Source organism: Mustela lutreola, chromosome 12 (assembly GCF_030435805.1).
Source record: "Mustela lutreola isolate mMusLut2 chromosome 12, mMusLut2.pri, whole genome shotgun sequence".
NCBI lineage: Eukaryota > Metazoa > Chordata > Mammalia > Carnivora > Mustelidae > Mustela > Mustela lutreola.
In genome coordinates, this window is record NC_081301.1 from 88,686,353 (window position 1) to 88,711,207 (window position 24,855).

Here is a 24,855-nt window from a genome sequence, read left to right on the forward strand (position 1 = left end):
CCAGAAGGTGGACCTGAGCTAGCCCTTGGAACGTTTGCATTTGGTGAAGATTTTAACAGCTAAAATTCCAGCCACACCCCCCTGCTCAGTGTGGCCCAATGAGAGTCCTTCCTGCTGCGTGGTCGCCTCCTAGAGCCTCCTACAGCTCCCACTTCCATGGACGCAGTGGCCTTAGAAGTTGAGTCATTTAAACAAAATTGCGGCCACCGCTGTCCTTTCCTAAGAGAGAAGGACGATTTTGAGTTTGGTTCTCCTCTGTCGTCTTGTTTCCCAGGTGGGGGAAACTTCAGCGAGTTCCTTCAATTCCAAGCTGGCAAACTAGAGGCTTGCCGCTGGGTTTGCTTCGCAAATCCGTTTGGCTTGGCCAACACAGAGTTAATAGAAAAATGTAATTAGTCACCAGCATCTGAAAATCAGAAGATTCGGCCCAAATCCAGAGTTCTGGCTTCTCTGGAAAAATCGATCAGTCGGGCAGTACGGGGCCTGAATCCCTATCCAGCAACAGTTGGCTTGAACTGATCATTTTTTGCAGGGCAGTGTCCTTTATTTTAATCATTTGCATCATCTTTGCTGGCATGTAAGTTTACTACCCACCCCTTTGAACCTCAGTTTCTTAATCCACTGGATAGGCTGTTACCACTGGTGGTCTCATAGGCTCTTGTGCAAAGATTAAATAACGTAGACAAAGCAACTAGCTTAGGGTGCCACAAACAGAAAACCTCAAGAAATCCTGGATCTGAGAGTTTGTGTGTAATAGAGAGGGATTCCTCCAAATCAGGAACCAGGATGAACTTTTTTTGAAGTAGTACGTCAGTTTACATTTTATAATACTGTGCTCAATTTGCTTTCCTTCAGCCCCTGGGTCAGATACTCTTTTCCAGTAATGTGCTTCTAACCTTTAAGCAGCAGATCCATGGTTTAATTTAAAAAATGCCACAAATACATTCCTTCTCATTTCCAGACTTTGGGGACACTTTCGAGGGTATTTTTGGTAACGTTACAGCTTAACAATTAGACCCATTAGAGTGCTTTGCCTGATAACACATGCAACATACATATATATATATATATATATATATATATATATATTTTTTTTTTAATGCAAGCAATTTGAAGTTAATCCTGTCACGCCCCCCCTGCAGACCCACACCCCCATCACTGCTATCACCTACAAACACACACACACACACACACACACACACAGAGAAGTCCCCTCACAGCCCCCACATCTACAGCCATACACTCCTCCCCCACCTCAGAGCATATACCCCAAACGGGCTCCACAATATCCACTCACACCGCAGGCCTCTGCCAAATCCCGTCTCCTCCACCCATCATGAACACGAAAAAAAAGAAAAAAGTTTATCCTGTTTCCTGACTTTGTGGTCACCTTGCATAGTTATGTATATATGGGGGGGGGTAAGTTTGGAGAAAGGAAGCAAGGACATCCGAATTCCAGATCGAAGTCTTCAGGACCAGCTGGTGTCGATGAGGCTGACATCCCAGGACAGAGACCTGAGGCTTTGCTCCCAGTCTAAGTGCCATTTTACTTTCTTTTCAGAAGGACTCGAGTCAGCTCTCCCTCAGTGGCGACATGGGTTGAGCTTGAGGACACTGGGTATATCCTTCCAGTTCTACGGAAAACGTTTTAAAAACAACATTTGTTTTTTTTTTAATAGAGCAGAAGGACATTTGTGTAAAATCAAGGAGACACAGAGTTGCAAAACCCCCAAAAGAGCGATTGCTTCGGTTTCTCCCTCTCCTGCTTGCATATTTCCCTGGGATACCTGAGAAAATCGGGCAGGAGGGGTCTGAAGGACCCTCGCCGTGGAAGGTCTCCTCCAACCCTGGAAACGGGTTTTCTGGGCTCTTTAGGCATGTCCGTTCAGCCACGAAGTTCTCTAGGTTTAAAATTTTGCTAACACAGGTGCCAGGCCTGGCTTGAGCCTCTTGTACTCAATCTCCTTTAATTATAGGAAAAAGCATTCGAGTGAACCCTTTGGTTTAGGACAGCCTTGTCCCATCAGAGGTGGGAAGAAGGACCCATTCCATTCCCTGGGAGGCAGAGGCTCAGGGACAGGGCAAGGTCTCGTCTTGGCCGCAGACCCCAGACTGGGGGCCTCAGGGCACAAGTGTCCTTGGGGCAGGCTCCTCATTTGCCCGTGTCCAGTCTCTGCCACTTTCTCTGCTCTTACCAAGCAGAAGGGAGGCCCTGCGTGCGGTCCCTGAGGACACATTCTCTGCCCTGTTCTTCTCTCCATAGGGCTCCCCAAGTGATGTGGATTGTTGTATTTCATAGCCTGACACGCTTCATCCAAAATAGATTTACAGCTTAGCCCGAGTGGGGCTTGCTTGCACAGGTAATTGTTTTTCTACCCCCCCACCCCCATTTTCTTTCCCCTAAGGAGACGTTAGACATTTTCTCCCTATAATCGGCCTCCCTCCCATGACATGTCAGTGCCACGGGAAGACTGCAGGGCTGTGTGTGTCCTGAACTCCTTTAAAAGGCCACAAACCACTGTGATAGCTAAGACTTTCCTCACCTGCCAAAGATCTGATTTTTGCCCCCTTGGGGCCATATGCACCCCACTCCCCAGTGAGACAGTCTAGACACCACCTCATGCATCCTGTCAGGAAAAAAAAAAATGACAATCTACAGGCGAGAAGAAGACAAATAGCAGCACACGGGCTCCAGCTCTAGAAGATGTGAGGTTTCTAAGGATCTCAAGGAGGGACTCCTGAAGGCATTGCTTCTGGGTTTCAGACAAGAGGCTGAAACCCCCTCGGTTCCAAGGACTCATGGCCCAGGTGGCCGCCGGAGCCCCAGCCCGCTGGGGATTGAGGCCTTTCGGGGAACCCAACTTCTCTTTGTTGCCAGTCCCCAAGGTAGGACCCAGGGTTCCTCTTCCTCACTTCCCCTGTCCTCACAGAACTAAAGCAGAGTTGACTTAGAAAAGCTTTGGCTGCCGGCAAGGTTATCGTCTCACAACAGAAAATACACACGGAGTAGAATTATAGGATGAATAGATTTTCCCCCACTTTTCCCCTAGGATCTTTGACGAGTGGCGAGGACAGGGGAAGGGAGAAATAGGGCCTGGGGTGGGGGAGGAGCTCTCTGGACAACTGCAGAGCTGTTTTGATGGCAACACCCCATTACCTTCAGATGTAAAGATGTAACCTGAGGGAAATGAGTTCTTGGATTCTGAACATAAGGGTCAGATTTACATTCTTGTCTCAATTGTTGACGTTTATCCCAAGAGCCAGTCATTCTGCAATGTCTGTGGGAAATTCCCAGCTCGAACTTCCCAGGGAGAACTATCATATGACCTATTGGGAAAGCGGCTGACAATGGTCTTCCTTGAGAAGTTCGTTGGGAAGAAAAGTGGGCAGATGGGTTCCAGTATTCACTCTTCCAGGAGCCCCTGAGAGCACATGGCGTGCGCTGGTTGGAGTCGGCCTTCTAGGCCATCAGGGTGATTTCTGAATGCCTTATGGTCACTGGCATTCTTTTTTTTTTTTTTTTTTAAGATTTTTTGTATTTATTTATTTGACAGAGATCACAAGTAAGCAGAGAGGCAGGCAGAGAGAGAGGAAGGGAAGCAGGCTTCCCGCTGAGCAGAGAGCCCGATGCGGGGCTCGATCCCAGAACCCTGGGATCATGACCTGAGCCAGAGGCAGAGGCTTGACCCCACTGAGCCACTCAGGCACACCGGTCACGGGCATGGTTGATTTAAACAAACAAGATAAAACCAGCTTCGTCATTTTCGTTAGTCTTGACTTCCAGATTTGGGGGGTTGCTTTTTCCCTCCCCGTGGCTGTTCTCAGGCTTGGAGAAAAAGCTTGCAGCCCTCCAGGCCTCCCCCACATCCGACCCTCCCACCTTCTCCGAATGTTTCTCCAGCAAGCCCCACGCCCACTGAAGAACGTAAATTAGTACCTCGTAATTGGTACAAAGGCACTTTCTGTTTCTATGCAACACACGCAAAAAGGAGGGGCGAAGGGAAAGGAAAAAAAAAAAAACCCACAGATGGTTAAAAGGAAAGAAATGGGATCCTTTGCAGTGGTCTCTCAGCGGTCCTGTCTCTGGCTGCGCCCCACTTTTTGTTGGGAAGCTAGTCACAGGCCTAGGTCTAGGTCAAAGTCCTTTGGTGGCAGCAGCTGTCAGTATCAAAAGAAAATTTGGAGCTTGAAAGTGACCTTGAGGGGTCATCACACCCATCCTTTTGCCTGTAGAGGAGGGTCTGGCCACCCTCGTAGGCACGGGGATTGTTCTGTGGACGCACGTTCTCTTGGAGGGTTCCGAGGCTGGCCTGCTGCCCTGACAGCCATGTGACTTTGGGCCCAGAGCCCGGCCTCCGGGGGGCCCGGGTTTCCTCAGCAACACAAGAGGGCGCCCCGGACTCTGAGGGCTGTCAAAGACCTGCTAAAGGCCTGGGCAAGGCCGACCTAGAGACCTTCCCTCATGGTGAATTCTTTGCAATTCTTTGATCTGAATTCTCCCCCACCCCGCCACGGTCTCCCGAAAATTCCAACCCTCGGTTAACATTTTTTAAATCCCGGTTTAAAGAGCGGCTTCGCATTAACCAAATTAACCAAGCGAAAGGACAAGAGGTAGTGTCAGCCCTGGGACCTCTGCCCTCTTATTATGGGAACTGCACACTGGGAACCAGCCCGAGGCCAAGTGTCAGTGAGATTTCCTTCTCCACCCTTCCTGGAGCCCTCCTGAAACTTTAATACCTTTTTGGTGCATTAAGGCCAGTAGTAAACATTTGTCTTACCCTGGCCTCAAGCAGTCCCCTCAGGAAATAATAGGACTCACATTATTATGCACAGAGAATGCCTTTCCCACTAAGGGAGTGAGGGGTCTCCATTTTTTATGCCTGGGTTCCTGCGAGGCATTCATTTCCATTGGTGCTCCAAGCCCATGTTTGCAAAGGTGCACCCACAGGCTTCACTTGGAATCTGGGTGCATCGTGAGCTATGTTAGCCTCTGGAATCCTGAGCCGCGAATGAACATCCGGAAATGAAATCCAAGGGTTCTAGAGCTGCAAGAAACAGCTAGCTCTCTGGCTAAGCCCAGGGCCCCTGGGTGTTCGATATTTTTCTTTTGCTTTTTCTTTTTTTTAATAAAACTGAGAATGATCATAAATTTGAACAGGAGAATGGAATTCATCCCTGATTGAGCCTTTTTAAAAAGCGAGGGCATTATTTACATAGATGAAAATAAAGAGAGGGGAGCTTAAGCCATGCAAAATTAATGACAAGGATTTGAAATGCAGGCAGCAGTATTTTGTATCAAACAAAGTGTGAACATTTTTCCAAGGCAAGTCTCTGTCATTTTGGAAGTGAGTGCCTCCCAGAGTCGACTGGAACCAAAGAGGGAACCGGTGGGGCAGGCAACGGACAGAAGCTTTGCAGACACTTCAGAACCGGAATGAATTTTATAGATCGTCTTGGTTCAAAGGGAGGGAAAAGGAGGTTTCCCCATCTCTCCCTCCCAGGGGCCCAGCTTTGATGAGATAGAGGCAGTGAGAAGAGTGTGTGGTAGGGAGGCCAGCCCACTCTAAGGACCTCGAACGCAGGCATCTCCAGGACAGGCCTTTGCTTCAGTAGAGAGAGCAGTCAGAGGGCTTTGGGGCCCTCAGACCTGTGCTCAAGTCCTGCCTCTGCCACTCTCATATGGTACAAACTCTCTGAGCCTCAGTGTTCCCATCTGTAAAATGGAGTTCAGTGATTCAACTGATGTTGTTCCGAGACTAATTCAGATAAGGTGTTTAAAGCATATTGGACAGTGTCCCCATACGCCAAGAATTATAATTAAAAATAATTTACAGGTATTTCCCAGAAGGCCTTGAGGATCCTAGAATTTGTGTTTGCAATTCCGGAGCAGTCCAGCAACAGCTCATTCGTTGAAAGAATATTTATTTATTGAGTGACTGTTACAGGCATAGAGCTGTTTTAGATGTTGAAAGCAGGCACTGTGAACATTGTGAATAATAGTAATAATGGAAAATTATTAATATTGATAGTAATAATAGAAATAGCAATAACATTCAGCATTTTTTATGTGCCAGCTTCTAAGCCAAATGGTTTACAGACACTGTGACACTGAAACTCATGGAAGTCCTATGAGATAGGAAAGTACTCTTGTTTTATAGGAGGAATTAGACTTGGTGTCAGTTATCTTAGTCCAGGTTGTTACTCTGGAATTTTCTTCTTATGTTTCTAACTACCTGGAATTACGCATGAATTTTTGTTGGCCTGGACCCTGTGGGGTTCACCAGTGGAAAGAGATCCTGTCTTGCATGCCTCTCCTGGACTTGGCCCCAAGGTCCTTCGCTGTCTACTCTTGTGTTCTAACTCTGGCGCGTGGCTGGTTTTTATGAACCTTGGTTAAGAATATCTACAGAGATCTTGGACTCTGACCAAACCTATCCTATATTTTCCAAGAGCTATTCAGAACCTGCTTCCTTCCCGTTGAAAAGACACCCGTTCTGGGTCCACAGCTGTATTAGTCAGGGCTCTCGGTCTAGACTCTCTGAGTCTAGACTAGGACCAGCTCCTTAAAAAAAATAGAACTTTATTGGTTCAAATTACCCACACATCAGGGTAGCTCTGGTTTCTGGTATCTCTGGATTCGGGGACGCGGTGTCTGGCTCTCTCCCTGGCTCAGCTCTGCTGTCCTGTGCTTTGGCTTCATTCGTGGGCAGGCTGTCTCTGGAGGGTGGTAAGGTAGCCGCCGGTGGTAGCACTTTCCCAGTCTGCCAATTCAGCAAGGAGAGGAAGTTCTCCTTTCCCAGTGATCCCAGCAAAGTCTTGGGCTTCAGTCTTCATAACTGAGCTAGAATTCTGCACCTGTCCCTGAACTCAGTCACAGTGGCATGGCTAGGTCACATGGAACCTCTGGGCTTGAAACCCCTCTCCTGCCCAAGAATTACATAGACTCCGAGTGGAGAGGGGATGGTTTGGACAAGGAAACTCAAGGCATGCTATTTGTGACCCCAAAGAAGCAATGGATGCCAGACAGCCAAAGCCAGCAGACACCCCCTCCATCTGCCCACGTAGAACTATAGACAGGATTTTCCAAAAAGCAGCGGTTTGACAAAATTAAGAGACAGATCCGCATGACAGCATTCCCCCCCCTCTCCTTTGAAGAGAAAGGACTCAGAGCTATCTCTGGAGTTCATTCTTAAAGATAGACCGCCACTGCCTATACTAAATGGTCTTGGCAGAAGACAGATTATTTCAACATGCATTTCTTGTGTTCAGGCTCATACTTCATGCCGCTTCCGTGGACGTTCTAGAAGCCTCTCATGGAATAAGGTTAACAGCAGCAGTGTGATAAGCAGCCTCATTCACGTTTTCTTAATTCTGGTTGTCTACCCATTTTAATGCCCAGAGAAATGAATTGTGTCTATAGGAATGTTTGTCACCTGGGTGTGAACAGATAAAGGCCTCAAATTCACAAAGACGGGCTGTTTGTACGACAATTCCCATTGGGGTTCCCGAGTCAATCCATCATGCGTCGTGCCCGACACCACCCTACTAAATAGTGAGGCAAACATTAGCTCTTAAAAATAACTCACAAAAGAACACATAAACATGACTTAAATTTCTGTGCTGCCATAATTCTACGGTGGTTTTGTACCTCTGCCGTTTTAACGGCAGTAAGCAGAATGACAGCCGAACAGCCAGCTTTTCCTCGGTCATGTTACAAATCATCCCCGTGGCCAGCCACGAAATGTTTGTCTAGGGAGCATTATCTGTCGCAAGCGGGGGTTCCCGGTGTGAAGAAACAGGGGCTCTGTCCCTCCAGCCTGAGTCATCTCGATGTCCTGCTGGCTTTCACGTGGCGAAGCTCTGCCCAGGGAATGCCAGCCCCAGGAGGGCTGGTGGGGGGCTGCTTGCGGAAGGTCGGACAGCTCAGTCCTGCCAAGCTTTATGGTCCCTGGTGACAAACACCAGGCCATAGGAACCCGTAGCTCAGCCCATTAAAGCTTGAAAAACGATTTGATGGTGGCCCCTGTGGCATGTGGTCATCACAGCCTTACTGTGGGGCCAGCGGCGTACAGAGGTTGAGCCCAGAGGGAAAAGGCTGGCCGCATGTGCTGGAAAAGCATCACCAGTCCCTCTGAGCCACTGCGAGGGCCCCTGCCTGGCTGGCAGGTAGAGCAGGCATTTTTCTAACCAGACAGCAGTCTTGTCTCCTGGGCTTTTGTCTTTTGCCCGTTGCTTGATCCGAGCAGAAGTCGTTAGTCCTGGATCGCGGTTGCTTGAGACTGGGAGCTGTGGATGCTACGTATGATTAGACCTAAGTACGCAAATGGAAAGGGAATCCTTGTATTTGCGAAGGAAGCCAGACGTCTCATTGGCGCTTGTAAAGCCACTGTGTGCATCGGGCACGAATTTCCCAATCACAAGCCCAAGGTGTGCAAAGATGTCACTCCGTAACCAGAGCTGGGTTGTTGAGCGCTGGCGCATGTTCTCCCCCAACCCCTGCCCTCACCCCCCACCATTTTGGGCTGTTGATGCAGAAATGTCATCTTGACTCCTATGCAGGGTCTCTCTGTCACTTCTATTGAATTGCATTCTTTTTTGGGTAAATGTTTGCAAAAATCAGTATTCTCAGCATTCTCTCTCCCTCTTCCTTTGCCTTTCTTTCTCCTGGGAGTGAGCTAATATTTGGGAAGCAAGAAGTCCCCCTCTTTTCTTTCTGACATCATGGGAGGGCTGTGGATCTTGCATACTATGCTTTGACCTTGATGGTCCTCTGTGGGGTGTCGTGTGTCAGCTTAGGTCTCGGTCCTCATGCGCTAACCTCCTCTGCTCGAAAGGGCCTCTGGAGAGTGGCAGATCCTTGTGCTCTGTGACTCGGGATGCCAGGGACATTCTCCCAGCTGTGTGGTCCTGGGCTCAGGACCCACCCTACATTTGGAAGGGTGAGGCTAGGAGGCATGCACCGAGACCCTCCTCTTGGCGTGGCTGCCCAGCTCCAGCAGTTGCGTGCCCCGCCCCGGGAGAGAGGGGACTTCCCCAGAGCGGCTGGTGCACGCTCTAGGCCCCATGACAGTGACCCCTCCCTAGGACTGCCCACACCTATTATTAACAGGAGAGTAGAGAATACAGGACCTTTCTTAGGGACCATCAATACCTGTTCTGTAAACTCAGCCCCTCCAGCCTCTCTATAGCTCAGGTGTCAGTAGGAAGCACTGGTCCAGTCAAGAGACTTGAAACTATACATGCCCTCCCGAAGTCAGCCTGTCTGGGGAGAAGAACCCAGGAGTAAGAGAATGGGAGAAGCCCGTGGTAGGAGGCCCGTTCTCCAGTGAGTTAGAGCCTTTGTTCTTCTTTCACATCTAATCTTGTCTTGTGCTCCAAGTTGAAGGAGGCATTTGAAAACCGGTTCTCATCCTGGCATACCCTTGGACAAGCCCTCTGCCCTCTGAGTTGGCTTTATCTGTCAGGTTTGACAGGTTTGAATCTGATGGTTCTCAAAGTCATCCAAAATGCAAAGATCCAAAGAATCTATGTTCTCAGGATGGTTTTGCCATTAAACATTTATATCCCGCTCAGTGTTTAGTGGGTTCATTTATTATTTCTCTTTCCCACAAACAACTGGGCAGAAGCCGTATAGTCTGGGATGGGCAGGAAGACCGTGGGCAGGGGAGTCAGCTAATCTGAGCCCAGACCTAGCTGTGTGCTTGGGAGTGGGGGTAAGGTCACTGCACCTCCGCCAGCTCCGGTGGGGCCGTATGACTGAGACATGAGGACATTTCTCTTGCTAGGTTGAGAACCCAGAGTCAAGAATCTGGTGTCCACCGTCTCTCCTTCTGAGGCCCCAGCGCACGAATGAACTCCCAGATCCGTTGAGGTTGGGGACACACACACAATATTCAGACAGGCTTGCTTCCTAGACACCGACATCAAGCGTCCCATGATAGATGTTACAGACACACCCCCCACTTCCCAGCTCAGAACCTAAAGAATGGAGCGGGTTGCTTTCCACAGATAAACACAGGGGCCAGGAAGTAAAATCACACATTCAAGCTCTAAAATGACTCTGTTATATCAACCAGTGGAATATAAAAAGAAACCAGATCACAAGCGGGATTCAGAAAGGGGCCAAGAGCAAATGACAGGATAATGGAATGGCAGTAGATATGGGGCAGGACGATTCTCCCAGAGCCGATGAAGTGTGTTTATTTCTTCAGAGCCTCTGCCTGTGCAGGTCGCAATAATTCTGGCAAACGGGAGACTTTGGGTTTTTCTTCTGACTTTTGATTTCTTGATTTTTGAGGTCGTAGTTAATTGGAGCAACGTTTGCAGGGGAAGTGTAGAATTGTCTGTTGCCTACCTCTTCTGTCAAGTGCATGGTCCTGCTGCATTTGAGGGTCAAGGACATGAAAAAGAATAGAGCAAAGGCTCACATTCTGTACCTGTAAGAGCGTCGCTCCGCAGTTGGAAGGAGGATGGGTGATCGTGGACAAGGGGATGGGGGTCCTGAAGGCCTAGGGTCAGGGCAGGTCTGGACGGGTACGTGTCCCGCCAGCCTCATCTGCGAACGCTGTATGGGACCCTGGGGTTTGCACCCCTGCATACACTCACTCCCCGGCTTCCCAGCGAACGCACGCCTCGGTGTTGCAGCCTTGTCATTACTGTCCACGTAACTCGGAAGGGAGATTCCCGCCTGTCCTTGTGGGGCGATTTTTTCTCAATTACAGAAAAAGTTGGCGGGGGGAGTAGAGAAGGAGTGAGGAAACAGGTGAAGTGTCCTCTGAAAGTTTCTTACTTTCTAACAGTTTGAGAAGGAAACAGAATGATGCTCCTTTCTTTGGTCTTGGACACTGGAATGTTATTTCCCAGTAGAAAGTAAATACCTGACTTGCCCCCCATTCTCTGTATAGAATATATTCTTGATCAATGATCAATCCATTCATGGAAAACTTTAAACTCAAATTCATCCATTTCCTTTGTTTTGTGTAAGACTTTTTTCTAACTTTGTCTTATAAAAGAAACTTCTACTTAACTGTTTTTAAAAAATCAGAAAATACAACAGAAAGTGTTACTCTTAATCCCCCCGCCTGTAGACCTCTACTGTCCATATTCTGTATATACTGTTCCAGGGTTTTCTCCCTCCACAGATGCTGCTCATACCTACCTATTCAGCCGATCACACACTGCCCTTTTCAGGTAGTGGTGTCTTACTAAGGTTTTCCATTTCATTCTGTAACAACCTCTAGTACCTTTGTAACAAATACACATTTTCCCACTGGATGGATACACTACAATGTAGCAAACTGTTTCTCTTGTTAAGTTGTTACCAAGTTTTAGCTCTTAGGAACCAAGCAGGTATTCCTGTATACCATTGCGTTCCTCTCTAATTAATACCAGAAATAATTCCTAGACGAATGTATTGCCAGATAGCTCTAGATCAATTATAAGTGCATTTTTGCAGAAGTTGTCTGTTTCCTCATGCCTCCGCTAATGATGGGCTTATGTACAAACTTTTTTTTTTCTTTTTTTGATAAGTAGGCACCATGCCCAGCATAGAGCCCAACACAGGGCTTGAACTCATGACCTTGAGGTCAAAAGTCAGGTGCTTAACCAACTGAGCCACCCGGTTGCCCCATATGCACATACTTTTGAACATTTTTGCCTGCCTGATAAATATTTCATTGATGTCTTAATTGACCTGTTTTGATTACTTGTGAGATTAAATATATTTCCATTTATTTATTGGCCATTAATATTTCTTATTTTGCAAATTACTTATTTGCATCCTTGTGCCATTTTATTAAATTGGGTTATTAATTTTGATTTGTAGGTGTACCTTTTGTATTGTCTTTTGTCTTATGCTGCAAATTCCTTTATTCACCATTCTGACTCAAATTTTTTCACTTATGTATATTTTTACTATACAGAAGTTTAAAATTTGTTATGTATTTCACAACTACTCTTCCAATAGAATTTTGCCTTTGGTTTCATGTTTAGACAATCTCTCCCCACTCTAGGATTCTAAAAATAGTCACCTATACTTTCTCTCACCTCTGTGGTCTTATATTTTACATTTATGTATATAAATGTAAATTTATGGAATTTATTGAAGGGAACGGTATAAGGGAGGGACCGAGATTTAATCTTTTCAGATGTCTATACCATTTATTGAGTTAAACATTCATTTCATCACTAATTTGGAGCATCCCATCCGTGTTGAGTCTTCGGTTTATTTTCAGACTTGACTCTGTTCCACTGAGTTGTCTTTTCCTGTGCTGGTCTCGCACTGTCTTAATTATTACAGCTTTAATCATACATTGTAATAACTGGTATCACTAGTGTTCACTTATTGTTGTTCTCTTGCAAAATTTTCTTGGCAAGTGGAGTGTACTTATTCTTCCAAATTCACTTTAGAATAATTTTGTCAAGTTCAAGAAAAAAGAATTTCTAAGGTATGTGTTAATTTCATAGACGACTTTGTACAGCATTGCCATGTTCTACTGTTGAATCTTATCATCCGAGAGCATGGGAAGTGTTCCATTTATTCATTTTCTTTTATATCAGGGTCTGATGATTTTCTTCATGCAGGTCCTGAACTTTTATCATTAGGCTCATCCTGACTGGCTGTGGTTAACATATAAGAAAACCACTGCTCTTGGGGCGCCTGGGTGGCTCAGTGGGTTAAGCCGCTGCCTTCGGCTCGGGTCATGATCTCAGGGTCCTGGGATCGAGTCCCACATCAGGCTCTCTGCTCGGCAGGGAGCCTGCTTCCTTCTCTCTCTCTCTGCCTGCCTCTCAGTGTACTTGTGATTTCTCTCTGTCAAATAAATAAATAAAATCTTTAAAAAAAAAAAAAAAAAAAAAAAAAAAAAGAAAACCACTGCTCTTTTGTATGTTTATACCGGAGAATGCATTTTTTAAATTTATATTAGTTTTTTTTCGGCATTTCTCTTCGACTTTCCAAATAGAAAGTTGTATCAATTGCAAATAATCCTTCTAGCACCTTCCCCTTGTGATGATTTACTTCTTCCTTTGTTATCTAATGGCACTCACCAGCATTTCCTGAACAACATTAAGTAGCTATAGTGATGGGGGCAGTGTCCATTCATGCCTCCAGCCTGACTAATAGAATGCTGCCTTTATCTTCCTGCTGACCTTGCAGGGGAGGTGTTTTCGATCTATATTTTTCTACCCCGTTAAGGAATAATTCTTCTATTTTCCTAAAAGCTTTTATTAGGGCTGGATGTTGAATTTTACCAAACACTATTTTGCATTTTTCGGGGGAAAATACATGTGGGGGTGAGTGTATTAGTCGGTTTAAAGGGGGAATCCTATCAATGTGATTTCCTAATGTCAGGTTATCCTTTTTTCTCTGGAATCCTAGTTGCTTTTTTTATGATCAAAATGCACTATTTTCTCCTCAAGAAGCGGCCCTGATTTTGTCCATCTGCAAGAAGCCATGATTCCTAATTGGCATTTTTGGAGTTCCGTTCTGAAAAGGAGACCTCACGCCCTTAGATTTGTTTTACAAGAGGGAGTTCCCTTTGGTAGAAGCCATGGGAGGTTCATGAAGCGTGTATTTTTAACCTTCCTGCCTTGATTAAGGTCAGCCCCTTTTAGGCTCTTCCACGGAGCTGGGAAACAGACAGGGAGAAGAGCCAGGTGGGAAAGCAGGTGTGTTGAAAGCCTAGGCCTCCCGGACCCTGGGCCCATAGCTCACTGGCAGCCTTTCTGAATCCAAGGGAGCCTGGACCAAGTTGAGTGTAACCAGCTGGCACTCCCCACACTGTCCTCTTTCTTCCCTTGTACGGAGGACTCACCACTTGGCGTTGTCCACTGACGCCCAGGTAGAGTGGAGGCCCCTTCTGGAAAACAAGGAGCTGTCCCCTTCCTTCGGGCTAAGTTGGCAGGCGCGCATGCGCATAGCCAGCAGCCTCTACTCCCCTCCTCTCGAACCCCTTGGAGGCCCAGGAGACCTCGGGAGGCCTGACCTTTGTCTGCAAAAAAGTGTTCTACACACCGGGTGCCATACTGGATCAGTAGCTATTCTGATCCAGTTAATTTTCTACTCCAAGCCGAGCCTGTCACCGAGAGGTGCTTCGCTCGAGGCTGCAAGGGGAGGGGAGCGGTGTGTAAATACTGAGAGCGCAGGAGCTTGTGCTGCGAGAGCTCTGCTCCCGTAGAGCAAGAGTTGACTGTGTCACTGCCTCTGGGTATGTTTTCCTGTAAAGGCCAGAAATAAAACACTAGTACATGCCTGTTCTTCCTGCCCCCCTCCCCTGGAGAACGGTACCGCTCTCACTAATACTAAGGACTAATTTAAAGATTCTTTAATTGGTAGTTGCTGTGCCCTGCGATTTGGTCCGTGTGAAGAAACTTAACTGTTCTTTTGTGGGCCTTAGCACTGAGCAGAATTCCAGGCCTGACTTGATTTCCCCTTGGCTGTAGGACGACGGGACAACAGCTACAGCTTCTCCAAGACCTCTCTTTTCTTCCTCTGTCCCATGATCTCTGGTCCCATTCACCTTTAAATTCTGTTCCTTCTCCGCATAGGATTTCTCCATTCCGTACTTTCTTAGGTGCAAAGCGTGTATCATTTTTTAGATGATACATTATTATGTGTCTGCTATTAGCGAACATTCTAAATGTTTCCCAGAGTAGGTTGCAGAACCTTCATGGGTTAAAGAAGTGGGTGGTTTCAAAGGGCTACAAATCCTAGGTCCCCAAGAAGAACCCAGGCTTCCTGCACGCACACATTGTCTGGCTGGCACAATGCTTTGTAAAGTGTTGAATCCAAATGCCTTTGAGGGGACAAAGCCCTATCCAGCACAACCCGTGAATGCACCTGGTGTTTCACCCATTTTCACCATGTGTCTGGCTCCTGAAGACATCTGGACTTGCAAACTCTGGTGTACAGCAGGTACAAGTTCAAGTCTTCAGGGTGAGATCATGGGTTGGCCAACTTTCTCCTTAACAAAGCTTTGTCGGCTGTCCAGTGTCTGCAGCCACTGTTTGACCCCACGGTTGCAGTGAGAAAGCCACCATAGATAACAATACCCAAACAGACGAATGTGGCTGTGGTCCAATAAACTTGGGATATGGACATGGCAATTTGAATTTCATCAAACTTTCTCCTATCCCAGAATATTATTGTTATTTTGATTTCTCCACCCTCCCCCTCCCCCCTTCCAGCTGCTTTGGTAAAAAACCAAAGTAAAAATGGTGTTTATACCATTTTAACTCACTGACTTTACAGGTCAGATTTGGCCTGGGGGCTATAGCTTGCTAAACCCCTGGTTTAGATCACTGATCCAAAGCTCCTAATGTTTTCCCAAAGGATCCGAGAAAAATAAAGAATGATCCTGGAGATTCTACACTAGGAATTCACATCCAAGTGGATCTTTTTTTAAATGCTTAGAAACTGTAAGGTGGAATTATACGAGTTATATGAGTCTAACAAAGGCTGCTGTTGGCTCGGATTTGCTCTGGGCTCAGTAGGTGGCCCTCTCTTCTCTGAAACGGATAAAGATGCTACGTCAAAGGCAGCATCTGGGTTAGAAGCAAGAGAATAATCACACGGGGACAGCCATGAGGAGCCGGGAGGACAGTGTAGCCATAAGCTAGACTGAAGGTGAATTCAGTGGGGAGGGACCCTGATTACACTTGAAACATACATACATCACAAGCATAAATACTTAATAGTTCCGTACATACAGCCAATTCAAGCTTCATGACCATTTTCCATCGACTCTCTCTTCCATCAAGCCTTCTTCCTAAAACAGAGGGAGAACCTTCTTTCTCTTTCCAATGCAGACTATAGCAGAGTGGTCTTCTGATCCATTTTTTCCACAGTGGACACAGATCTGTTCCAATAAATTAACCTCCTCTCATGACTCACTTGAAAGAAACATGTGCTAGTGAGTAAGCTAAACCACATTACCACTCCTCTAAGAAAAATGACTCTGACGAGTTTTTGTCCTAACAAGCACCGAGAAAACACCAAGCCTTTCCTTTCTGTCGCTTTTCTCACCACCAAATCACAAAGCAGGGGAGAGACGGTTCCAGTACGGAGGGAGCGGGCACGGTGGTTTTGTTTGGCATGCTTTGGTTTGGTTTGGTTTTATAATTCATCGCTGTGTGAATTCTAACCCTTCATTATATTTTTTAACATAACATGTTTAAGAGAACACTTCTCCCATAAACCTTTCACGGGGATTCAGAGGACCTTGGCTGTGTAACTCTGAAAGAGGCTGGAGTTGTCTTCCCCAGCGATCTGGGAACTTCTGAGTAGGTCTGGTCATGTGAGCGACCCCAGCCATACGTACACACACACACACACACACACACACGCTCACACACTTAGGAAGTAACTAAATGCTTGGCAGTATAAACAGCACAAAAATCAGACCTGATGTTGTCCTCACCCCAGGGGGTTCAACCTTGTTGGGTTATGACACCCTGAATTCCACCTTTTTGTTCCAAGCTCTGAACCAGGTAGAATGCTGTTGGATCCAGCAGAAATTGCAAAAAAGTGTGGTTTCCAATTCTGTGTTGTTGAGTTTTTCAGAGGGTTCCGTTTGAAGTACGGTTGCTTTTTGTTTGGTTTTGGGGGGTGTTGGCCCTCTGGAGTCTCTGAGCATATTCATGCCTCCTGAACCCCAGCACCCGTCCACCTCGGGTAGGACTCGGCATTCATCGGTGTCCTGTTGCCTTGTGCTACTGTGGCTCTCCAGCCCCCGGCGAAGCAAGGGTTTACACTCCGACCCACGTGTAACGAAGCTACTGGTACAGATTTGTTTTGCACATATCGGTTTCCCGTAAGAACAAGGAGATTGACCGGGGCGTGATGACCATTGCTCTGCTGAGAGAACAGCAAATAAAATCTTACCCATGTGCGGACTGTCATCGAGATGACATAGGCTTGGTTTTGTTGTTGTTATCGGTATTTCTACATCTCTGGCCCAGGGTAGGAGAAGCAGGGGGCAGGGGAAGGATGAATAATATTTGTATGACTCAGACGCACCGCACCGGGCAGCCCTCAGCCTCTTGAGTCTCTGGGTTCCAGGAAGGTGGGGACAGAAGTGAGAAAACATGCACTCCTCACACCTACCAAAGGAGTGTCTGGAGAGTTCTGCGGAAGGCAGGAGCCTGTGTGCCTAGGGTCTGTGAAGCCCGCTGCTTTGGGCTGTGCTTGAATGAGGTGAGAAGTAGGCAGGCCGGCACACACAGAGGGCCGCACAAGGCCCTCTCATCTTAAACGGCTCATTCTGCCTTTCAGCTTGTGTGTGGGTCCCGCCAATGTGGCCACGGGCCCTCTCCTGCCACAGCAAGGGCCAGGAGGCCCCCCAAGGCTAACGTGATCACATGGGAGGGGGAAGCTTGGCTGCATTTTAATTAAGTGGGACATGGAGACAATATGGTGAATCTGAGGAAAGCCGCCGCGAAGGAAGGGCTGCTGGAAACACCAGCAAGTGCTGAGCCTGTTTCCTCATCTGTGAAATGGGCCACCTCCAAGGGGCAGCCTATGAGAAATCAGTGTGATTATGCATGTGAAGCCTTTAGCGCCTACTGTTTTAGAATAATGTTAATTCTTTGATGAGGAATAGGAAAGAAACTAGGGCCGCTTAGTCTGAACAGAGACTAGAGAAAGAAGAGCCCTCTTCAGATAGTTAAAGGATTATTACGCAGCAGAGGGAACAAATGTATTTTTTGTATAGGACAATATGACTTGGGGCGCCTGGCTGGCTCTATCAGAAGAGGATGTGACTCTTTTTTTTTTTTTTTTTTTTTTTAAGATTTTATTTATTTATTTGACAGGGATCACAAGCAGGCAGAGAGAGGGGGGAAGCAGGCTCGCTGCTGAGCAGAGAGCCCGATGTAGGACTCGATCTCAGGATCATGACCTGAGCCGAAGGCAGAGGCTTTAACCCACTAAGCCACCCTGAAGAGTGTATGACTCTTGATGTCAGTGTTGTGAGTTTGAGCCCCAAGTGGGGCATAGAGATTAATAATAATAAAACAATATGACTTAAAATATGGCCTTCACAGGGAAGCACATTCCAGGTCTCTAAAAGTATTTGTTACCAAGATGCTCAGGAAGAAGCAGGCTTTCTGGTCGGGTGCCGGCCTCCCTGTGCCCAGACTGGCCCTGACAGAGGCTCGGTGACCACAGCACTCAGGAGCTCCAGGGGAAACACCTGCTCTAGGGGAGACGTGGGTTAGGCTAGCGGCCTCAGCAAATGCAGGGAAGGGCTAAGGTTCCTGACTTTCTGGGAGAACCTGTGCGACCAGCCACCACGTGGAATAACCAGGCCCCTCCCCCAAATAATAGTAGTAATAATGATGATGATGATGATGACGATGATGATGTTAGCAGCCAAGGCGCTCAGGGGATCCCCTGGGTGTAACACAGCAGGTTCCTTCGCGTGGAGAACATGATTCAGGGGAACGTCCTCAGGGTAGTTATGGGTCTGTTAGGTGTCCCTGGGGGGGTGGCTTAGGCGACAGCAATGTGTCTGTCGGTGTGGGAGGGTCCGCAGCGCTGCTTCCTTCCGAGGCCTCCGTCAGGGTCCTCTGCGCAGACTGTCCCCGCGTGCAGCCCCGTGCCTGGTCCCCGGGGGTCGGGATGCCAGCCCGGCGACGGGGGCGGAGGGGGGGGGGCGGGTGCTGGGGGCGGGGCCGTGTGGCGCGGGTCCCGGGGCTGCCTGCCGCCTTCCGCGACGCTGTGTCTCACCCGCGTCCTGTCTCGACCCCCCTCCCGCCCGCAGGTGAGCGGCCCTTCCCCTGCACGTGGCCAGACTGCCTTAAAAAGTTCTCGCGCTCGGACGAGCTGACGCGCCACTACCGGACGCACACGGGCGAGAAGCAGTTCCGCTGCCCGCTGTGCGAGAAGCGCTTCATGAGGAGCGACCACCTCACCAAGCACGCGCGGCGCCACACCGAGTTCCACCCCAGTATGATCAAGCGCTCGAAAAAGGCGCTGGCCCACCCCTTGTGAGCGGCGGCGCGCGCCCGCCGGACCCAACCGCGCCGGCGCCCGGGGACACGGCTGGCCGCCAGGGGGCGCGCTGCGGGGCGCGCGGGGCCCTGCCCGCCGCCGCCGCCGCCGCCCCCGCGCTCCCCGCCCCGCCGCGGTTTCTGAAAAGCACAGCGCAGCCCGCGACCCAAGCCCAGCCTGGGGCCCCTCGCAGAGGCAGCTCGGAACCGTCTCTGACTGCTGCAGGGAAGGCGGATGCTTTGGTTTTGGTTTTTTTCTTTTTTTTTTCTCTCTCTCTCCTTTATTTTTTTTTTTTTGGGGGGGGGGATGGGGGGGAGGGGGGCAAGGCCAAGACGGGGCTGGGGGAGGGGGTGAACTTTTAAAGATTCAACACTGGTGTACATACGTCTGACCCGGTGAGCGGACCTGTGGCGTCGCACAGTGATTCTGGGCCCTTTGTGCTTGCTGTCTCAGAATTGTTTTCTTACCTTTTCGATGTAATGACGAGTGTGCTTCGGTTTCTTTAGCAAAACCACTCTCTTGAATCACGTTAACCTTTGAGATTAAAAAAAAAAAAAAAAAACACAAAAACCAACAAAAAACACGCCATAGCACAGCTGTCTTTATGCAAGCAAGAGCACATCTACTCCAGCATGATCTGTCATCTAAAGACTTGAAAACAACAACAAAAAAAATTACTTATAGTCAATGGGTAAGCAGTCTGAATTTATACTAATCAAGACAAACCTCTAAAGGGTTACACTAAGTACGGAACTTTTAAACCTTGCTTTGTATGAATTGTACTTTTTGAACATAAGCTGCACTTTTATTTTCTAATGCAGAGGAGGAATAAGTTAAATATGTGCTTTAAGGATAGAAGCAGACATTCTGTTTGGAACCACGTTATAATCTGCTTTTTTTAAAATATACATATATATATAGTATACACGTTTCCCTATGAGATCATGGCAGAGATGGGAGGGCAGAATATATAGGACAGATGCTGAAGGAGAAGGAGGGTAGTATTTTTTTTTTAAAAATGCAAAAAGAACAAAGAATTTTAACTCTATTAACTTTTCCAAATTTTCCGATCCTTTTAGTTAACATCACTTTACTGTTCCAGTGCCACGAAGGGAGAGGGTTTTGACTCTGTTGGGTTTTATCGAACGGGTACATAACAGTAACTTCTGAAACACCGATTTTGTGAAGAAAAAGAGGTGTGTTGGTCTCCTTCCCGTGTTCCTACAAACTCCCACTAACAGGTGCAAGAGTTATGTAAAGAAGGAAGAGGAAGCTGACATGTGAAAAGAAAAATATATCCCCGTAAGTAGTGAGCCCCAAGGGAAAATACCATGAGGATTATCCAAGGTGACTTCGAAATGGTCCCTTTTGGAGAACAGAGGCACACGAAATGCATGTGATTGAAGACACATCACTGTATCTTTGACATCAGAAGCCTCACCACTATGTATCTTGTATCCAGGTGTCTACAATGGCCTAAACCACTACATCCATAAAATGCCATTTACCTGAAAACTTAATTTTGGCCTTCACGTGGTCAGAAAAAACTGAACTGTTTTCATAGCAAAGAAACCTCAAGTACAGGGAGTCAGCAGTGACTGTGGGAGAAATGTTTACATTTTCTTTTGTCAGAAAGAATGCTTTCTGGCAATTTTATCTGCTATTTAACACAGGGAGCTACGGTGCACTCTCGTTTATACATGTGCTATAAGCTGTGTCGTGTAAACTTAGGGTGCCTCCCCGTCAGTGAACTCGTGATTTCACCCAACACATGCTCGTTGCCAGGTTCAGAACCGGTGTGGGCTCCTACAGCAGGCGTGGGGCACGGCTGACTCCGACTTCCAATACAACAGCCATCACTAGCACGGTGTTTTTCTTTTTTGTTTGTTTAACCAATGTAGTTGTATCAGTAGTTCTATAAAGAGAACTGCTTTTAACATTAGGGACTGGGAACAGTCCATTGAGATAAAAAGGAAAGTGTTTTCTCACGGGAAAACATGTCAGGAAAAATAAAGAACACTTTCTACCTCTGTTTCAGATTTTTGAAACGCTTATTTTAAACCAAATTTTAATTTCTGTGTCCAAAATAAGTTTTAAGGACATCTGTTCTTCCATACGAAATAGGTTAGGCTGTCTATTTCTTACTGAGCTCACGGAACGGTCCTGCTTGTGATCCTTTGCATGCTGCCTTTTAGTGAGTGAGGAGTTTGGGGCTGCCTAGCAACCCACCAACTTGGACAAACTCATCTTCCCCTCACAGAAAGAAATTTAAGGAAAACCAAGCAAAGTCAGTGAAAGACAATCTTTGTAGTTTCAAGAGTAAATCTATATGTGGCTTTTGTCCCGCACTTACTTAGATGGATATAAACGCAGCAACTTGTTTAAAAAAAAAAAAAATGCACAATTTAACTTCCCCAAAAAAAAAAAAGTTGTTACTTGCCTTTTCAAGTTGTTGAAGAACACACATTTGATATTCTCTTATATGTTATAGTAACGTAACGTATAAACTCAAGGCTTTTTATTCTTCGTGATAAATCCTGTTTTCAAATGTCACGAAACAGGAACCAGCATTCTAATTAGATTTACTCTATCAAGATATGGTTCAAATAGGACTACTAGAGTTCATTGAACACTAAAACTATGAAGCAATTACTTTTTATATTAAAAAGACCATGGATTTAACTTGTAAAAATCCAAATGCAGGATAGTAATTTTTGTTTACTTTTTTAACCAAACTGAATTTTTTTGAAAGACTCTTGCAGGTGTTTAAAAAGAAAGACAAGTCGTTTTATCTAATACTGTAAGTAGTTGTCATATTCTGGAAAATTTAATAGTTTTAGAGTTAAGATAACTCCTCTCCTTGGTTAGGGAAGAAGAAAGCCCTTCACCGCTTTGGAATGACGCCCTGGCTTTAAGGTCTGGCTTTACATCATGCTTCTTTTGAGAATTATATTTGGTAGTCATGTTACAGAAATTGGTTACTCGTCACTTCGCAGGTAGACTTAGCACAGCACTCATCACTCTGGATAGACCGAGATGTTCTTTCACCGCAGATGAATGATCTGTAACACTGTAAGATACTGATCTTTACAACTGTTTAATCAGTTTTATTTTTGTACAGTATTAGTGACCTAAGTTATTTTGTTGTCCCGTTTTGTAAATCAAATGAAATTATAAAAGAGGATTCTGACAGTAGGTATTTTGTACATATGTATATACGTTGTCCAAATAAAAGGAATAAATGACAAAGATGAAATTGTCCCTGCCGCTGTGTGTTGTAAAAGGGGCGTACCTGGCCGTGACGGGGGCTGCCGCTTCGGCGTGGGCCCGCAGGATTTGTTACGGTAAGTCCAAAGATGATTTTACTCTGTCGTTCAGCATGTGTGATATTTGTAGAGACCTGTGTGTATTTACTGTTCGCAGACCTCTGAGGAAGTAGAAGGAATGTAGGCTGCTTGAAACCACTGTATGATACTGGAGAAAAATATTTATATTTTCAGGTAAATCATTTAAAGAGGTTTATAAAAGCTCATAACCGTGCTGGGGCGGCCTAGGCAGTGGGCGGAGGACGTTAGGGACTCCGACTCTGCTCTTGAGATACAATGTTGTTAAGAAGACGCAAGTCGAGGTCCCAAAGACAGGACAGTAGAACCATTACACTAAATGAAGTGAACAAAATGTGTGTGTGTGTGTGTGTGCGCGTGCGTGGTTAATTTCTATAGATGCACACTAGCTAGCTACAATTTATTAAGCCCTTACTATGTACTGTGTTTAGGTCTGTCTTCTCGTTTAATCCATGGAGCAGTTCTGTGCAGCCCCGTCTAGTAGAGGCCTTTGTTATCCTCATATTTCAGACGAAGAAACTGAGGGTCAAATAATTGGCTAAAAGACACGTCTAGTAAGTGGTGTAGACAGGTGTAGACAACTGGATCTGCTCAATCCAGTTCTCCGTCAATTCCATGCCTGCATCAGGTCAGTGGGATTTATTAAGAGTCATTTTCATTTGACCCATTTTGCTGAGCCCCTATTAATTAACGTCAGGCACTGTTGTCACTGCGGATGCAACACTGAAGAAAAACCTACAAGCTTTCTGCAGTCGGGGGCTATACTGTCCGTGAAAGGAAACACATAAGTAAATTTTCCGTACAATTGCAGATCGTGAGAAGAACGTGATGAAAACAAGAGGCATATGACCTAAGTGTGGGGGGAAGGCGACATGATGGCGTATATTAGTTTAGGGCTCGAAAAAGTGATCTGGACTGGAGATTTGGAAGTCAGGCATATCTGAGAGTAGCTAAAGCCACAAGTGGAGGAACTCCCCAGTGGTAGAATATAGACGGAAAGGGCAGTGTTTGCGCCTAGTGGGGACGGGGCGGAGACGGAGAGAGAGGAGAAGGAAGGACAGAAAGACAGCAATGACCAGCAGACAAAATCCAGACAAGGGCAGGGTCTTAGACTAAGGGGCAGAGGGAGGGGGGCAGAGTGATCAGATGTTGAATGTCACGAGGAGGGTGTAGTAAGACCAGAGTTCGTGAAAAGGGTGTAGTAAGACCAGAGCTCGTGAAAAGGGAAGCCTTCGCTGTATTTAGGACTCTGAAGTTATTGGTGGCTTATTAGAGCCGTTACATGAGAATGGTGAAAACAGACGGCTGCTTGGGTAGGGGCAGGAATAATCGGGAAGTGAAAGACCTAAAAGGGGAAGGACAGTGACGTCCTGCACAGTCTGTAGAAAGTGAAAACAAATTAGTCCGGATCGATGCCCAGCAAAAGAAGGCAAAATGAGAAGAAACAGACAAAATAAGAAACACAGAATACGCGTGTCACCTAAACGTCCTTATTTAAAGTCGGATTTTCAATTTGGATCAAAAAATGAAGTACTGCCTATGTGTGCACCTGCAAACGTGTGTGTGTGTGCGCGCGCACGCCCGCGCACATTTCACTAGAGGGTCCCCTAATAATGAAACGACACTAGCTAAGCAGAGTGATTGTTAAAAACAAGGCAAAGAATCCACTGAACAAGAGTAGTCATATTGGTATCAGGAAAAAATAGAATTTAAGGGGCACCTGGGTTGCTCAGTGGGTTAAGCCTCTGCCTTCAGCTCGGGTCATGATCCCAGGGTCCTGGGATCGAGCCCCGAATCAGGCTCTCTGCTCAGTGGGGAACCTGCTTCCCCGACCCCTCCGCCTGCCTCTCTGCCTACTTGTGATCTCTGTCTAATAAATAAATAAAAATCTTTATTAAAAAAAATAGAATTTCAGGAAAAAATTACTTTGTATGGGCACATTCTCGATTGAAAATGTAACCATGCCTAGTCACAGTCCATCAAACTGCAAAGCAAAAAAATGCGAAAAAAAAACCCAAAAAACAAAAAACCAGCAGGAGGATTTCATGAAAACCACCGTCTTACCCAAAGAAGAGAAAGAGTATTTTTATAATATGCATGTTCTTTTCAAATATCCAAGGAACCTGGACAAAAATAGAGAATATAGTAAGACTATAAGTAACACACTGTAGACTACATTTTCTGACCACAGGCGGTAAAGTGAGCGATTCATAACAAAATGATAATTTTTTTAAATAGTGGAAATTAAAAATGCTGTCATATAATTCATAGGCCAAAGACAAAAATACAAATTATAATCACAGTTTAAGACAATAAAAATGGGAAAATTATAAATCCAAAAAAAATCCCAAAGCTCTACCTCAAGTAAAACTTAGAGCCTTACATGCTTAAATCCATGAACAAAATAAAAATAAACCAAGCAATCAATTCAGAAGCCAAAAAATAAAAAAAAATTAGGAAAAGCACGAGGAAAGAATAAAATTTAAATGGGATTGATAGGTAACCCAAAAAGTGTATCTT

General features: G+C 46.2%; 1 protein-coding gene and 1 long non-coding RNA gene across 2 annotated transcripts in view; both read left to right on the top strand.

Annotated features, from left to right (window-relative positions):
- KLF9 (KLF transcription factor 9) overlaps positions 1-19,278 on the top strand; it is a 21,944-nt gene extending 2,666 nt beyond the window's left edge. The window contains exon 2 of the mRNA XM_059143511.1: positions 18,762-19,278. Coding sequence (XP_058999494.1) covers positions 18,762-18,991 — 230 coding nt within the window. The 3' untranslated portion in view covers positions 18,992-19,278. The remainder of the gene's footprint in view (positions 1-18,761) is intronic.
- A 29-nt stretch (positions 19,279-19,307) lies between these two features.
- On the top strand, positions 19,308-22,247 carry LOC131813220 (uncharacterized). Its single transcript, XR_009346674.1, has 2 exons — positions 19,308-19,682; positions 20,071-22,247. It is a non-coding gene; the product is annotated as an uncharacterized LOC131813220 (long non-coding RNA).
- The last annotated feature ends 2,608 nt before the right edge of the window (positions 22,248-24,855 follow it).